Below are 17342 nucleotides of genomic sequence, written 5' to 3'. Positions count from 1 at the left end.
TCGAGGAGCGGGGGGTGGTGGTGGGGGACACACGACACGGGGACGATCTTCAAATTGAGACGTCATTATAACGCGACTCTTGCGTGCTGGAGAGCTAGGAAGATGGTGATCATGGCGCGACTTTCGCGGCAGGACCGGCCGGACCTTGTCTTTGTGAGTCCGCTGCGGAGCTGGGGGTGGCCCGCGTGAAGACATAGGGCCTGGATTCCCAGGGGATCAGGCATGGTGGGTGACAAGGCTAGGGCTCTGGTTTCTGCGGTAAAGGCTTGGGTTCTGGGTAACGGTCCTGAGCATTACAGTTTATGGGATAAAGTCTTGGTGTCTGGCTTTGGAGAAGCCTGGCGATGGCCAGTGGGATCCTGAAGAATCAAAGACTTGACAAAATTGGTCCAGGACAGTTACCAGTCAGATGTTAGTGGTCTCTAGAAGATGAGTACTAGCAGCAGGAGGTCTGGTCATGTCAGGTGGTCTGGATACTAAGTAGTAAGAGGGTTGGTTATCTGTGTGTCCAGATATTGATACTCAAGAAACTGATGTTTTATCGCTTCATATTCATTTTTAAATATCCTCTAATTTTTGTGAGCGCTACATATCCAGGTAATGACACAGCACTGAAAAGTTCAAAAGGTCAAGTTCCCAGAATAGTTAAAAGAATAGTTTTCTTCTGTCTTAACCTACTTGATTTTATTAATTTAGCAGCTTGACTATAGTGACTCCATTTTATTTACTTTTTCCCCCCTTGTTTTGGGGATATTTTTTCTTCTTTTTGACCCATCTTTTTGAACCATCAATGTGTTCTCTGTATCTATGGTTTTTTTTCTGTTTTGTTTATTCATTTATTTTGTTTTTTAGATTCCACACATAAATGAGATCATACAGTATTTGTCTTTCTCTGTCTGACTTATTGCACTTAACATAATACCCTCTTCATCCATGTTGTCACAAATGGTAAGATTTCATTCTCTTTTATTGATGAATGATATTCAACTGTATATGTACCGTATTTCCCCATGTATAAGATGCACTTTTTTGGGGAAAATTTGGGGTCTAAAAACTGGGTGCATCTTATACAGTAGTTGTAGATTTTTTTTACTTGCATTTCCCACTTTTTCGTGCTTGTATGAATTTTATGATGAATAAAACTTGAGCTCAGTAACTTTAGGTAATACATTTTTTTTCAAATTTTGGGCCCCAAAATTAAGGTGCGTCTTTTATATGGGAGTGTCTTATACATGGGGAAATACGGTATGTACCACATCTTCTTTATTCATTCATCTATCAATTAACACCTAAGTTGTTTTCATATCTTGGGTGTTGTAAATAATGCTGCAGTGAATGTACAGGTGCATATGTCTTTTTCAGATTTTTGTGTTTGTTTTTAATTTTTCCATGGATGGAGAGAAAGAGAGCAAAGCATCAACTTGTTCCACGTAGTTGTTCCATTTAGTTATGCGCTTATTGATCGCTTCTCATAGGTGCCCTGGCTGGGGATCAAACCCATGACCTCTGTACCAGGAGGAGGCTTTCCCTACTAGACCACCCAGCCAGGGCCTCAAATTTGTTTTCTTCAAATAAATACCCAGATGTGGTCATAAGGTAGTTTTATTTTTAATTTCTTGAAGAACCTCCATACTGTTTTCCACATTGGCTGTACCAATTTACAATCCCACCAGCAGTGAGAGAGGCTTCCCTTTTCTCCACATACTTACCAGCACTTGTTATTTGTTGATATTTTGATGATAGTCATTCTGACAGAGTGAGTTGATGTCTCATTGTGGTTTTGATTTTCATTTCCCTGATAGTAATATTGAGCATCTTTTCATGTTTGTTAGCCATCTGTATGTCCTCTTTGAAGAAATATCTACTCAGCCTGGTCAGGTGGTGGCACAGTGGATAGAGCATTGACCTGGGATGCTGAGTTCCCAGGTTCGGAACCAGAGATCACAGCTTGAGCATGGGATCAGCTGGAGCCCCCCTAGTCAAGGCATATATGAGAAAGCAATCAATGAACAACTAAGGTGCTGCAACTATGAGTTGATGCTTCTTATCTCTCTCCCTTCTATCTGTCTCTCTCAAAAAATAAAAATAAAAAAAGAAAGAAAGCAATGTCTATTCTGCACATTTTTAATTGGATTTTTTAAAGGTGAAAGGAAGGAGATAGCAGACTCCCACATGCGCCCCAACCGGGATTCACCTGGCAACCTCATCTGGGGCTGATGCTCAAGTATTGAGCTATTTTTAGTGCCTGAGGCTGATGGCTCAGACCAACCTAACTGTCCTCAGAGTCTGGGGTCATGCTGTCAATGGAGCCATTGCCTGTGGAGGAAAAGAAGGGGTAGAGGGATGTTGAGAGAAACAGCTGCTTGCTTCTCCTGTGTACCCTGACCAGGAATCAAACCCAGGACATCCATAAGCTGGGCCAATGCTCTATCCACTGAGCCCCCAGCCAGGGGCTGTTTTTTTTTTTGTTGTTTTTTTGTTCTTTTGGTATTAAGTTGTCTGTGTTCCTTATATATATTGGATGTTAATGCATTATTAAATGTATCATCTGCAAATATCTTCTCCCATTTAGTAGGTTGTCTTTTTGTTTTGTTGTTGGTTTTCTTCACTGTGCAAAAGCTTTGCAATTGGATGTAGTTCCATTTATTTTTGTTGTTGTATCCTTACCTGAAGAGATATATCCAAAAAGGTATTGTTAAGACTGATGTCAAACAGTTTACTGCCTATGTGTTCTTCTAGGAGTCTTATGGTTTCATGTCTTACATTTAAGGGTTTAATCCATCTTGAGTTTATTTTTGATTATGGTGTGAGAAAGTCATCTAGCTTCACTTTTTTGCATGTATCTGTCCAGTTTTCCCGGCACCAGTTTTTTTTGTGTTTTGTTTTTTTATTTTTTTTAACATAGGCAGAGATAGACAGGGACAGACAGACGGGAACGGAGAGAGAGATGAGAAGCATCAATCATTAGTTTTTCTGTTGCGCGTTACGACTTCTTAGTTGTTCATTGATTGCTTTCTCATATGTGCCTTGACCGCGGGCCTTCAGCAGACCGAGTAACCCCTTGCTGGAGCCAGCGACCTTGGGTCCAAGCTGGTGAGCTTTTTGCTCAAGCCAGATGAGCCCGTGCTCAAGCTGGCGACCTCGGGGTCTCGAACCTGGGTCCTTCCGTATCCCAGTCCGATGCTCTGTCCACTGCGCCACCACCTGGTCAGGCTCCAGCACCAGTTTTTGAAGGGACTGTCTGCCCCATTGTACATCTGTGCCTATTTCCCCATAGATCGGGGTAGTCAACCTTTTTATACCTACCGCCCACTTTTGTATCTCTGATAATAGTAAAATTTCCTAACTGCCCACTGGTTCCATAGTAATGGTGATTTATAAAGTAGGGAAGTAACTACTTTATAAAATTTATAAAGCAGAGTTACAGCAAGTTAAAGCATATAATAATAATTACTTACCAAGTACTTTATGTCATATTTTTGCTAAGTTTGTCAGAATAAATCTTTATAAAACAACTTACTATGTTAAATCTATCTTTTTATTTATACTTTGGTTGCTCTGCTACTGCCCACCATGAAAGCTGGAACGCCCACTAGTAGGCGGTAGGGACCAGGTTGACTACCACTGCCATAGATGAATTGACCATATAAGTGAGGACTTACTTCTGGGCTCTCTATTTTATTCCATTGATCTGTATATCTGCTTTTATATCAGTACCATACTGTTTTTGATTATTGTAGCTTTGTTTCAAATCAGGGAGTGTGACACTTCCCACTTTGTTCTCTTTCAGGGTTTCTTTGGCTATTTGGGGTCTTTTGTTGTTCCATATAAATTTTAGGATTGATTGTTCTAGTTTTGAGAAGAATACCATTGGTATTTTAACAGGTATTTCTCTGAATCTGTATATTGCTTTAAGTAGTTAGGACATTTTAACAATATTAACCCTTCCAAATCATGAGCATCCTATATCCTTCCATATATTTGTATTTTCTTCAGTGTCCTAAAGTTTTCAGAGTACAAGTCTTTCACCTTCTTGGTTAAATTTTTAAAAATATTTTTTATTGACTTTTTTAAAGAGAGAAAGAGAGTGAGAAAGAAAGAGGCAGGAACATTAATCTGTTCCTGTATGGGCCCTGACTGGAGATCAAACTGGCAACCTCTGTGCTTCAGGTTGATGCTCCAACCAACTGAGCTATCCAGCCATGGCTCATTGGTTAAATTTATTCCTAGGTATTTTATTCTTTTTGATGCAGTTGTAACTGGGATTTGTGTGTGTGTGTGTGTGTGTGTGTGTGCACCCGCGCGCGCAAGCTCAAGAGACAGAAGGGAAGGGAGAGAGTTGAGAAGCATCAACTTGTAGTTGTGGCACTTTAGTTGTTCATTGATTGCTTCTCATATGTGTCTTGACCCGGGAGGGGCTCCACCCGAGCCATAACCCCTCAGTGAACTTGAGCTTAAGCCAGCAACTATGGGATCATGTTGATGATCCCACGCTCAAGCCAGATGAGCCTGTGCAAAGCCAGAGACCTTGGGGTTTCAAGCCTGGGTCCTCAGCGTCCCAGGACGATGCTCTATCCATTGCACTACCACCTGGTCAGGTAGAATTGTTTTCTTAATTTCTCCTTACGATCATTTGTTATTGGTGTATAAAAACACAATATATTTTCTGTATATTGATTTTGCCTCCTGCAAGTTTTCTGAATTCATTTATTCATTCTAATAGTTCTTTGGTGGAGTCTTTTCTATGTATAGTATTATATCAACTGTAAACATTGAGAGTTTTACTTCTTTCCTATTTGGATGCCTTTTATTTATTCTTATTTGTCTGATTGCTATGGCTAGGACTTCCAATATTATGTTAAATAGAAGGGTGGTAGTGGACATCCTTGTCTTGTTCCTGACTCAAGAGGAAAAGCTTTCAAGTTTTCACCATTAAGTATGGTATTAGCTGTGGGTTTGTCATATTTGGCCTTTATGTGTTGATGTATGTTCCTTTTATACCCACTTGTTGAGAGTTTTTATCATAAAGGGATGTTGAATTTTGTCAAATGCTTTTTCTGCATTTTTTGAGATTATCATGTGATTTTTATCTTTTATTTTGTTAATGTGATGTATCACATTGCTTTATGGATGTTGAACCATCTTTGCGTCCCTGGGATGAATCTTACTTAGTAATGGTGTATATTCCTTTTAATGTATTGTTGAAACTGGTTTGCCAATATTTTGTTGAGTATTTTGCATCTGTGTTCATCAAGGTTATTGGTCTGCAACTTTTTCTTACTGCACTTTGTCTGGTTTTGGTATCAGAGTAATGCTGGCTTTGTAGAATGGGTTTGCAACTGCTCCTTTCTCTTTAATTTTTTTAGAATAGATATCAATTCTTCTTTAAAATATTTTGTAGAATTCACCTGTAAAGTCATTCCACTGGGCACTTTATTTGTTGGGAGTATTTTTTTTTAATTTTAATTTAATTTTATTTTTTTACAGAGACAGAGAGAAAGTCAGAGTTAGGGATAGACAGGGACAGACAGACAGGAACGGAGAGATGAGAAGCCTCAATCATTAGTTTTTCGTTGATTGCTTTCTTATATGTGCCTTGACCATGGGCCTTCAGCAGACCAAGTAACCCCTTGCTTGAGCCAGCGACCTTGGGTCCAAGCTGGTGAATTTTTGCTCAAACCAGATGAGCCTATGCTCAAGCTGGCGACCTCGGGGTCTTGAACCTGGGTCTTCTGCATCCCAGTCCGACGCTCTCTCCACTGCACCACCACCTGGTCAGGTTGTTGGGAGTATTTTGATTACTGCTTCAATTTCATTATTAGTAATTGATCTGTTTAGATTTTCTATCTCTTTCTGGATCAGTATTGGTACGTTATATGCTTTTATTTATTTATTTATTTATTTTTAATTTTTTTGTATTTTTCTGAAGCTGGAAACGGGGAGAGACAGTCAGACAGACTCCCGCATGCGCCCGACCGGGATCCACTCAGCACGCCCACCAGGGGGCGACGCTCTGCCCACCAGGGGGCGATGCTCTGCCCCTCCGGGGCGTCGCTCTTTTGCGACCAGAGCCACTCCAGTGCCTGGGGCAGAGGCCAAGGAGCCATCCCCAGCGCCCGGGCCATCTTTGCTCCAATGGAGCCTTGGCTGCGGGAGGGGAAGAGAGAGACAGAGAGGAAGGAGAGGGGGAGGGATGGAGAAGCAGATGGGCGCTTCTCCTGTGTGCCCTGGCCGGGAATCGAACCCGGGACTTCTGCACGCCAGGCCGACGCTCTACCACTGAGCCAACCGGCCAGGGCCACATTATATGCTTTTAGAAGTTTATCTATTTCTGCCTGATTAGGTGGTGGTGCAGTGGATAGAGCATCGGACTGGGATGCAGAGGACCCAGGTTCGAAACCCAAGCTGGCTTGAGCATGGGATCATAGACATGACCCCATGGTCACTGGCTTGAGCCCAAAGGTTGCTGGCTTGAACCCAAGGTCACTGGCTTGAGCCCAGAAGTGGCTGGTTTGAGCAAGGGTTCACTCAGTCTGCTGTAGCCCCGGGTCAAGGCACATATGAGAGAGCAATCAATGAACAACTAAGGAGCTGCAATGAAGAACTGATGCTTCTCATCTCTCCCTTTCCGTCTGTCCCTATCTGTCCCCCTCTCTGTCTCTCTGTCTCTGTTGCAAAAAAAAAAAAAAAAAAAAAAGAAATCTATTTCTCATAGATTGTCTAGTTTGTTTAATCTCTATTTATTTTTGCTCTGATCTTATTTCCTAATGCTTACTTTGGGGTTTGTTCTTTTTCTAGTTTTTTTTAGGTGTAAAGTTAGAAATTGTTTATTTGGGACTTTTCTTATTTTGTGATATAGGCCTGTATAGCTATGAACTTCCCTGTTATAACTGTTTTTGCTGCATCCCATAAACTGAAAACTTATGTTTTTATTTTCATTTGTCTCAAACTTGTTGATTTCCTCTTTGATCCATTTATTGTTTAGTAACACATTGTTTAGTCTCCACATATTTGTGTGTTTTCCTGTAGCTGATTTCTGTTGTAGAAATTATAGTCAGAAAAGATGCTAGATATGATTTCAGTCTTTTTGAAGTTATTGAGGCTGTTTTGTGGCCTAATATGTGATTTAGTTTACTTTATGTCTTCACTCAGTTCCTCATCGTTCAGAGCTAAAGTCTTCGTGTCTAATCCATACCTGTCTTTATGAGATAAAGATCTAGCTTCCAAGTTCTGGGGCACAGTTAAACTAGACCTGGTGTTTAGAAAAAGGCATGTTGTGAGGAGATAAGGGTTGTTGTCCAGGGCAGAGTGCTGGTGTTGGACCAGAGAGCCTAAGGAGTCTGGTGATCTGGGCCAGAGAGTGGGTAGCTTGATTTGGAAGACCAAATGAGTGATGTCTGAGTGACAGTCTTATGTCTGGCCTAGAACTCTATGACTAAGGAGTCTGATGATCTGGGTCAGATTGTGGGCAGTAGAATTCCGAGGTTTAAATCTGGACCAGAGTCCTGTTATCTGAGCACCTGGTGACCTGGCTCTGTGGGTGGGCCCTGGGATCTGGGTAAAGGTCTGGAGTTCGGAGTGGGTGGTGCTGTGCTCAGACTCTGAGGGTAGATTTTCCTTTTCCCTATTACCTGGCTCCACAGGATGAAGAAGACCTCCCCTATGAGGAGGAAATTATGCGGAACCAGTTCTCGGTCAAATGCTGGCTCCGCTACATTGAGTTCAAACAGGGGGCCCCGAAGCCCAGGCTCAATCAGCTGTATGAGCGAGCACTGAAGCTGCTGCCCTGCAGGTGGGAACACCTTCAGCTGCCCTACCTGTCCCAGCCCCAACCCCAGCTGCAACCTAGCTCCAGCCCCAGTCTCTGGCCCTAGCCCCAGTCACTGTCCCCAACCCCAACCCCAGCTCCAACCTAGCCCCAGCTCCAGTCTCTGGCCCCAGCCCCAGTCACTGTCCCCAACCCCAACCCCAGCTCCAACCTAGCCCCAGCCCCAGTCACTGTCCCCATCCCCAACCCCAGCTCCAACCTAGCCCCAGCTCCAACCCTAGTTTCCAGTCCCCAGCTCCAACCCCAATCCAACCACAACCACAACTGTCCAGGTCAGAATGGAACTGGTCAGTAGGTCCTAGGTGGTTATTCTATGTTCCATCACTGAGTATACATCCTCTGATGGGTCAGCACACCCTCCCTGATATCCCAGCCTATCCCCCCATTGCTGATCTTTGTCACCCCTCCCAGGCCCCTTCTTCCAGCAGTTGCCTCATGAGGTAATGCAAAGGATTGTGGGCTCCATAAAGCTGACCAATCAATGTCTGCCTCTTCCTCTAATTCTCCAGCTACAAACTGTGGTATCGCTACCTAAAGGCACGCCGGGCACAGGTGAAGCATCGCTGTGTGACCGATCCTGCCTATGAAGATGTCAACAACTGCCATGAGAGGGCCTTTGTGTTCATGCACAAGGTTGGGGGTGGGGAGATTTGGACCAAGGGACGAGTTGGAAGGTGGACGAAGCTGGAGGGTTGGAGTACTGTTGCCTCTATGCACTTGAGGTTGAGCTAGACTTAATCCCAGGGATAGAGGGATGGGGTGCTGGGTCCTGGTGCATTTTGGCTTGGCTGTAGGCCATCTGGTATCTTTGCTGCCATGCTGTGGTGCCAGCAACTCAGACCCTGCCTCTCTTCCTGCCTCCAGATGCCACGTCTGTGGCTAGATTATTGCCAGTTCTTGATGGACCAGGGCCGTGTCACTCACACCCGCCGAACATTCGACCGTGCCCTCCGGGCACTGCCCATCACACAGCACTCTCGTATTTGGCCTCTGTACTTGCGCTTCCTGCGCTCACACCCTTTGCCTGAGACAGCAGTGCGTGGCTACCGGCGCTTCCTCAAGGTAAGCCCATGGTGGGTGAGGGCGGTCAGGCTCAGGCAGGTGGTCCAGTCCCCCAAGTCAAGAGTTTCTACTGGCTCATTGGGACACTAGTGTCATGCAGGATGTTACCTAACAGGTGGGATATGGGAGAAAGACTCCTTGAGACAGGCAGGCTTTTGTTTGCATTTTATCTGTTTATTCTTTAAATAGTTTGGGGTAGTATAACTAAGACAGTCCCTGCCTGTAGGGAGCTTTTACTCTAACTGGGTAAACAGATGCATATGAGCTGACCATGTGGTAAAGCTGTGGAAGGCATACAGCTATGGGAATGTATAAGAGGTAGGGTGGAGAGTCAAGGTGCAAATAGGGTGGGGTTGTTACATAGTTTTCTCAAACTTAAAATTTCTGGTATACATTGTGAAACCCTTAGCACAGTGCTGTTTGGATAGGGGTTTGTGATGAAATCATGGCCTGGCCTCTGTAGGTTGGACCATTCATGTCTAAGTCAGGGCTGGTATTAGACCCCTGGTGCCTAGTCTGAAGCAGTCAGGACTGAGGCTAAACCAGTGAGACCCAGGGTAGACTGGTGGGTCCAAGGATGTATCCATGGAGCCCAGGCTGGGCCCATGGGGCTGAGGCTGGCTCAATTGGACCAAGGATGGGCCCATGGAGCCTAGGCTGGACTAGCAAGGACTAAGGCTAGACCGGTGTGGTTCAGACTGGATCAGTGGGACCAAGAATGGACCCATGAGGCTGAGGTTGGACCAGTAGGGCCTAAGCTAGACAGGTGTGGCTAAGGCTGGCTCTTGGCCAAGACAGTGGTGGTAGGCTGACAGGTGGCCCAGAGCTGCCAAGTGGGGTGAGGGGCAGAGCAGTGTGGCCCTGTGGCTCCACTGACTGCCGGAATGGTGGGCTGGTGCTCAGCTGAGCCCTGAGAGCGCAGAGGAGTACATCGAATACCTCAAGTCTAGCGACCGGCTGGATGAGGCTGCACAGCGCCTGGCAACTGTGGTAAATGATGAGCGCTTCGTGTCTAAGGCTGGCAAGTCCAACTATCAGGTGGGCCATGGGGAAACCGGCTGGTGGGGCAGGCTTATCTTCTTAGAGACTAGGGCTGAGATTCCTTCCTGGGCCTCGCAGCTGTGGCACGAGCTCTGTGACCTCATCTCCCAAAACCCAGACAAGGTGCAGTCACTCAACGTGGACGCCATCATCCGAGGGGGCCTTACCCGCTTCACCGACCAGCTGGGCAAGCTCTGGTGCTCACTGGCTGACTACTACATCCGCAGCGGCCACTTTGAGAAGGTGCGCAGGGACACTGGGTAAGGGGTAGGGTCTCCCACCAATGCACAGTACTTAGAACACATCTTGTTACATGTGTGAGCAGGAAACAGATGTGCCAGCATGTACACACGTGCGTTTACCTTGCTGAAGTCCTGCTGGCAAGTATCTCACCTTTGGGTCAGCCAGACCTGAGTTCTCCATGGCTGTGTTGCCCTGGACCCGCTAAGCCTGGGTGTCTTCATTTGAAAAATTGAGAGTGACAGTCATGCCCTTATCTGTAGCGAGTCAAGTGCCGAGCAGGCAGCAGCATATATTTGAGATCCAAAAGAATAGCTATTTGGGAAGCACTGAAGGAAAGTGGTACTTATGAGAAAAGGAAGAGAAACAACTATGTTACTAAAAGAAAGGAATATCTATAGGTGTAGATAAGCTAACATAGTGATGCTGATTCTAAAGAATGTTTTAAATTTTCAGTCTAGTAGTCATATCTGCTCTCTTATTTTTGCAAACAGTTGTTTAGGAAACAAGTTGCTTTAGGCTCAGTCCAGAGGTTATTTTTTCTTGTCTTAACTATCCCGGGGTTTGAAGAGTAAGATGTGCATGACAGTCCCTCTGGGTGGCAGCTCCAACTCCATTTTAAATTGGCTCTGTTTATGTTATTTTTAATATCCCCCTCCCCGCCCTTTTGATTGAGATCTTTCCTTGAAAGAATTGCTGATCACTTACTGGAAAGCAATACTGATCAGTTATTAAAAGCACCTTTGGTCGTCCATAACTGGCAAGGTTCATTTTCAGTATGTCTTACCATTGTCAGTCCCTCATCACTGGGAAGGCTTATTGCTGGTATGTCATATCCCACAGAGGCAGGAAATTATTTTTTTAAGACCCTTAGGCCACATTTGAACAAGAGTGTCAAAACAGAGTAAAGCTTTACCACCATATTCCTTTACAGGCAAACATCTTTTGTAGTTTGGGGGTTTTTTTTGGTTGTTTGTTTGTTTGTTTGTTTGTTTGAAAAAGGCAGGAAGAGAGAAACAGGAATATTGAACTTCCTGTATGGGCCCTGACTGGAGATCAAACTGGGAACCTCTGTGCTTCCAGATGATGCTCCAACCAACCGAGCTATCCAGCCAGGGCTTTTTTTTTTTTTTTACAGAGACAGTGAGTCAGAGAGAGGGATGGACAGGGACAGACAGACAGGAACGGAGAGAGATGAGAAGCATCAATCATTAGTTTTTCGTTGCACATTGCGACACATTAGTTGTTCACTGATTGCTTTCTCATATGTGCCCCGACTGCGGGCCTTCAGCAGACCGAGTAACCCCTTGCTGGAGCCAGTGACCTTGGGTCCAAGCTGGTGAGCTTTTGCTCAAGCCAGATGAGCCTGAGCTCAAGCTGGTGACCTCGGGGTCTCGAACCTGGGTCCTCTGCATCCCAGTCCGACACTCTATCCACTGCGCCACCACCTGGTCAGGCTTAATTTTTTTATTGATTTTTTTTTAAAGAGATACAGAGAAAGGGGGAGAGAAGAGGGATAAGGGAAACATTCATTTGTTGTTCTGCTCTGTTGTGCATTCATTGGTTGCTTCCCATGTGTGTCCTGACAAGGGATTGAACCTGTAACCTTGTTGTTTTGGGACGACGCTTTAACTGACTGAGCTAACTGGCAAGGTCCCTTTCATAGTTTCTTGAGGCTTCTTATATGAAGTTTCAAAGGCCTTCAACATTTCAGAATGTGGAGCCACCATTATCAGAGTAACATCTTTAAAAGATTGCGCTCTGCAGATCTAAGTTTATAACAACAAAAATTTCTATGATAGCCTGACCTGTGGTGGCGCAGTGGATAAAGCGTCGACCTGGAAATGCTGAGGTCACTGGTTCAAAACCCTGGGCTTGCCTGGTCAAGGCACATATGGGAGTTGATGCTTCCTGCTCCTCCCCCCTTCTCTCTCTCTCTCTCTCTCTCTCTCACTCTCTCTGTCTCTCTTCTCTAAAATGAGTAAATAAATACAAATAATTAAAAAAAAATTTCTATGATAAAAGGTTAAATTCAAATTGAAGAATAGATCTGAAGTAGGAGTTAATACCTGAGGGCAATCAACTAAGATATTAGAGAACCATGAGATATTAGTGGGCACTGTATTTAATCATTTGACTTGTGTCCAGATTTTATCTAATTCCGTCTCTGTTTTACCAGAGGTGTTTTATCCAAGTACAACAAGAGGTATTAAGACTACAAATCTCATCTTGCTCAGCTAGGATATAGTCAAGCACAATTCTATTTTCTAATATAACTCACGCAAGGGAATTTAAAGAGTTTTCCTGGTTGGCTGTTGCTTTGGCTGCAGCTCCAGCAATTTTCTCTAAGGTTTGTGATAAGTTTCTAATCCTGTATTCCACAGGCTCGGGACATGTACGAGGAGGCCATCCGGACCGTGATGACTGTGCGGGACTTCACCCAGGTCTTTGATAGCTATGCCCAGTTCGAGGAGAGCATGATTGCAGCTAAGATGGAGACCACTTCTGAGCTGGGGCGGGAAGAGGAGGGTGAGCTGCTGGGACAGTCCTGGCAGGTGGGGAGAGTGGGCTGGGAGATGGAAGTGGCTGTATACCGAGGCCCTCACCTCCACCCCTCTGGCCCTCCCCATGGGTCCCAGACGACGTGGACTTGGAGCTACGCCTGGCCCGCTTTGAGCAGCTCATCAGCCGGCGGCCTCTGCTCCTCAACAGCGTCTTGCTGCGCCAGAACCCGCACCATGTGCATGAGTGGCACAAGCGTGTGGCCCTGCACCAGGGCCGCCCCCGGGAGGTGTGTGGTGGCCCTGCCCCTCAGAGTCCCACCCCATGCTTACCTGACGTGGTCCTCATTGCCCAGCCTGTCCCCTGTCCATCCTGCACAGATCATCAACACGTACACAGAAGCCGTGCAGACAGTGGACCCCTTCAAGGCTACAGGCAAACCCCACACACTGTGGGTCGCATTTGCCAAGTTTTATGAGGATAATGGACAGCTGGATGATGTGAGTACATTTGTGTGTGTATGTGTACATACACATTCTTGTTCAGAGGACCTGGTGTGGGAGTGGTGGGCAGGGTCTCAGCCTCACCTCTGCCTACCCTGGCAGGCCCGTATCATCCTGGAGAAGGCCACCAGGGTGAGCTTCAAGCAGGTGGACGACCTGGCAAGCGTGTGGTGCGAGTGTGGTGAGCTGGAGCTGCGGCATGAGAATTACGACCAGGCCTTACGGCTGCTGCGGGTAAACACCACCAAGGTTGTAGGCAGTGGTTGTGGGGGTGTGACCCAGACTGGGACCCACTTCCTGCTCTCCCCTCCTCTGGCATGTTTCTGCAGAAGGCAACGGCACTGCCTGCCCGCCGCGCTGAATACTTTGATGGCTCAGAGCCCGTGCAGAACCGCGTGTATAAGTCACTGAAGGTGTGGTCCATGCTTGCTGACCTGGAGGAGAGCCTTGGCACCTTTCAGGTGAGTCACCAGGACCCAACGAGTTATGGGAGAGTGGTGGGGCCACCAACTCAGCCCCAGGGTGTGCTCTGACCTGCTCCCGCCCCCACAGTCCACCAAAGCTGTGTATGACCGCATTCTGGACCTGCGCATCGCTACCCCTCAGATCGTCATCAACTATGCCATGTTCCTGGAGGAGCACAAGTACTTTGAGGAGAGCTTCAAGGTGAGGAGGGCTGAGGAGGAGGTCCTAGGCAGTGCTGCCCTACCCTACTGTTTTGGGCACTATATTCGTCTGCTTGGGCCGCTATAACAAAGTACCATGGGCTCACACAACAGTAACTTACTGTCTCATGGTTCTGGAGGCTGGAAGTCTGAGATCAAGGTGTCAGCTGGAGTTGTTCCTTCTGAAGCCTCTCTCTGGCCTGAAGCTGGGGTTATGGCTTCAACATGAATTTCAGGGGACACAGTTTAGCCCATCCCAGGTGCTGAGTCCTGCTTCTGTGTATGCAAGAAGTAGAGGGAAGGTGTTGGTGTGGGTTGTGTGGGCTATCCCTGCTCTGCTGCTCGGGTGACAGGTCTGAGTGTGTAGGGTGTTACACGAGTGCATGTGTACATGGAGATACTGCACATACACGGATAGGAAGGTTGTCCACATACACGCGTGCTGCCCATGCCAGGATGACAGGCCCTGCCCATTGGCTTGGGCTTCAATGTCTTCAGAGCTGAGGATCCACCCCTTTTGCACCCATTATGTCACCTACTCATGGCTTTGTGAGTCCTAATCCAGCCCTGTCTTTGGGGTCTCTCCTCTGTTGAGGGAGACAGGCAGCATACAAACCCTTCTGACTGTGCCACTATTGTAGGCAGGGGTGGACAGGGAAGAGGCCATTCACCAAGCCTGAAGGAGACACGGGCGGTGTACTGGCAGACAGCACCCGGAGGTCTTGCCCTGCAGACTCACACATGACTTCTCCTCTTTGAGCAGGCATACGAGCGTGGCATCTCGCTATTCAAGTGGCCCAATGTGTCTGACATCTGGAGCACCTATCTGACCAAATTTATTGCCCGCTATGGGGGCCGCAAGCTAGAGCGAGCACGGGACCTCTTTGAGCAGGCGTTGGATGGCTGCCCTCCCAAATATGCAAAGAGTGAGGAGGGCCAGGTGGCTCGGTGGAGGGCAGTGGGGTGGAGGGCCAGGCCACCGTCCTCTGACCCCTTGTGTCCTGCCACAGCCCTGTACCTGCTGTACGCACAGCTGGAGGAAGAGTGGGGCCTGGCCCGGCACGCCATGGCTGTGTACGAGCGCGCCACCCAGGCCGTGGAGCCCGCACAGCAGTATGACATGTTCAACATCTACATCAAGCGGGCAGCGGAGATATATGGAGTCACCCACACCCGTGGCATCTACCAGAAAGCCATTGAGGTGCCCACCATGGTGGGGGGTAGAGCAGGGACTGCAGGTCCCTTAGAAAGTGGGAAGGGTCCTACAGGCTACAGATCTGAGCATGCCTGTGCTGGGGGCTGGCAGGGATCATTCTGGAAGCTCAGGGACCAGCCTAGTGTGTTTGGACCCCCTGCGGCAGCTCTCTTTCTATCTCACACTGTTTCTGGTGACCCTGCATCATCCAGGTGCTGTCAGATGAGCACGCCCGGGAGATGTGCCTTCGGTTTGCAGACATGGAGTGCAAACTGGGGGAGATTGACCGCGCCCGGGCCATCTACAGCTTCTGTTCCCAGATCTGTGACCCCCGGGTAGGCACAAGCCCAGGGAATGTGGGCAAGAGTGGGGAGGCTGCAGCTGAGCTGGCCAGCTCCTACACAGGCACCCCCATCCTCCACAGACAACTGGGGCCTTCTGGCAAACATGGAAGGACTTCGAGGTACGGCATGGCAATGAGGACACCATTCGGGAGATGCTGCGGATCCGCCGGAGTGTGCAGGCCACGTACAACACGCAGGTCAACTTCATGGCCTCCCAGATGCTCAAGGTGTCGGGCAGCGCCACAGGCACTGGTGAGCAGCTGCAGCCACCCTTCACCCTGGCCTGGTCTGCCCTCAGGCAACACAGTCCCATCTCAGGGCCTATCTTCCTGCCTCCACCCTCTGCCCACCCTTGACCTCCTGGGTCTGAAGCATCACGGTTCAACTCTGCTTCTCTGCCTGAGACTGGAAACTCCTAAGGGCTGGGGCCTTGGGGCAGATGGAGGTCATCCGGCACCTGGTGTGCTGTGGAGAGTGTCCATCCACTGTGTCTGCCCCCTTCTCCACCAGTGTCTGACCTGGCCCCCGGGCAGAGTGGCATGGATGACATGAAGCTGCTAGAGCAGCGGGCCGAGCAGCTGGCGGCCGAGGCGGAGCAAGACCAGCCCCCACGGGCCCAGAGCAAGATCCTGTTCATTAGGTGAGGGCTGGGGGTGGGAGCGAACCCATTCTCCCTCAGGAGGGAGCTTCCTGGGCCGGGCCAGCTGAATAGTTGATCTCCACCTGTTCCAGGAGCGACGCGTCCCGGGAGGAGCTGGCCCAGCTCGCACAGCAGGCCAACCCAGAGGAGATAGAGCTGGGCGAGGATGAGGATGAGGACGAGATGGACCTGGAGCCCAATGGTGAGGGGCTGGGAGCCCAGCTGGGTGCTGAGGGCAGGCAGGGGTGGGACCCCATTCTGGAAAGCTGCAGTGACCATGTCCTCTTCATCTCCCCCCAGAGGTGCGGCTGGAGCAGCAGAGCGTGCCGGCTTCTGTGTTTGGGTGCCTGAAAGAAGACTGACACCCTGCCCTCCCCCCTACAATGAAGGCTGTTTGTATGACATGGTCCAAGCCTCCTTCCTGCCTGGCTCTCCTGCCACCTAGGTGCCTCCAGGGACTGCCAACTCATTTTCCCTCTGGCCCTGGGCCCAACCCCCTCCACCCCCAGATTGGCTGGTATAGGAGGTGGTACAGCCAGGCTCTGGGCTCTCAGCCAGAGTGTACGCCCATCCTCACCCTGCAGAGCCAGTTCTGGACTTGTGGGCCCTGAGGCTTCTTTAATCCCTGAGCCTTGGGGCAGTGGGAGGCAGGTTGCCCCCAACTGTTCAGGTCTCACCACCCCTTGACCTGTAAGATATGTCTACCACCCCAATCAGCAGGTAGAGATTCCAAGCTTCCTGTTAGGAAGACTGGTCAGCAAGCTTGGGAGGTAGGCAGTCCCTGGGACTTAGCTAGCAAGGTGCCTCTGTCCTGGACAGAGGCCAGGAGCCAGACCTCAGCCAGGGGCAATACAGGGTGTGGCCCTTAGTCTTAAGCTCTGGAAAGCCATTAGTGGGTTCTAAGCTATTAAAGGATTTTAAGCATTCAGGGATGTAATCAGATTTGTGTCCTGAATAGGCCACGCAGGCTGCTATGGAGGATTGGCTTGGGCCAGGAGGCACTGGGAATGTGGAGGGGCTCAGGCTGTTGGCCAGGACTGAGGGTGGTCATGTGAACAGGGAGAAGCGGCAAAGAGAGAGGAGGGCTTCAGAAGGTGAAATGTGCAGTGAGAAAGCTGGTGGCACTGAGAAAGCTGGTCCCTCACCTAGCATGTCAGAGCTGCAGGGAGATGGAGCTCAGCCTGGCTCAAGCTCACTTATGTAGGGCCTACATCTGAGATGTCCACCAGTGGCTGTGCTAGGAGGCAGCTGGACCCTCAGATGTGGAGCTTAGAGGAGAGAATATGGGACTCCCCGGCTCGGGGGCAGTAACTGAACCTAGA

General features: G+C 48.4%; 1 protein-coding gene across 2 annotated transcripts; it reads left to right on the top strand.

Moving 5' to 3' along the window:
• The first annotated feature begins 10 nt into the window (after window positions 1-10).
• Window positions 11-16948, top strand: XAB2 (XPA binding protein 2). Of its 2 annotated transcripts, XM_066278497.1 has the most exons (20): window positions 104-153; window positions 853-948; window positions 7644-7792; window positions 8338-8461; window positions 8693-8890; window positions 9794-9928; window positions 10010-10174; window positions 12556-12700; window positions 12811-12962; window positions 13054-13173; window positions 13279-13410; window positions 13506-13637; window positions 13729-13842; window positions 14605-14767; window positions 14852-15042; window positions 15249-15371; window positions 15461-15632; window positions 15891-16020; window positions 16113-16222; window positions 16321-16948. In XM_066278497.1, exons 2-20 carry the CDS (start codon window positions 934-936, stop codon window positions 16380-16382), a joined length of 2532 nt encoding a protein of 843 aa, XP_066134594.1. In that variant the 5' UTR covers window positions 104-153; window positions 853-933; the 3' UTR covers window positions 16383-16948. The 2 variants fall into 2 exon arrangements, with proteins under 2 accessions (XP_066134595.1, XP_066134594.1); XM_066278498.1 differs by lacking the exon at window positions 853-948 and having other exon boundaries at window positions 11-153.
• Window positions 16949-17342: the final 394 nt, after the last annotated feature.

This window comes from Saccopteryx bilineata, chromosome 4, assembly GCF_036850765.1.
Source record: "Saccopteryx bilineata isolate mSacBil1 chromosome 4, mSacBil1_pri_phased_curated, whole genome shotgun sequence".
Taxonomy (NCBI): Eukaryota; Metazoa; Chordata; class Mammalia; order Chiroptera; family Emballonuridae; genus Saccopteryx; species Saccopteryx bilineata.
This window is presented reverse-complemented; position numbering and strand designations above follow the sequence as displayed.

Coding starts and splice junctions, on each gene's coding strand:
- XAB2 (XM_066278498.1), top strand. CDS start 103: ATGGTGATCATGGCGCGACTTTCGCGGCAGGACCGGCCGGACCTTGTC. Junction 12,701..12,810: donor GCTGGGGCGGGAAGAGGAGG/GTGAGCTGCTGG, acceptor CATGGGTCCCAG/ACGACGTGGACTTGGAGCTA. Junction 13,174..13,278: donor ATAATGGACAGCTGGATGAT/GTGAGTACATTT, acceptor CTACCCTGGCAG/GCCCGTATCATCCTGGAGAA.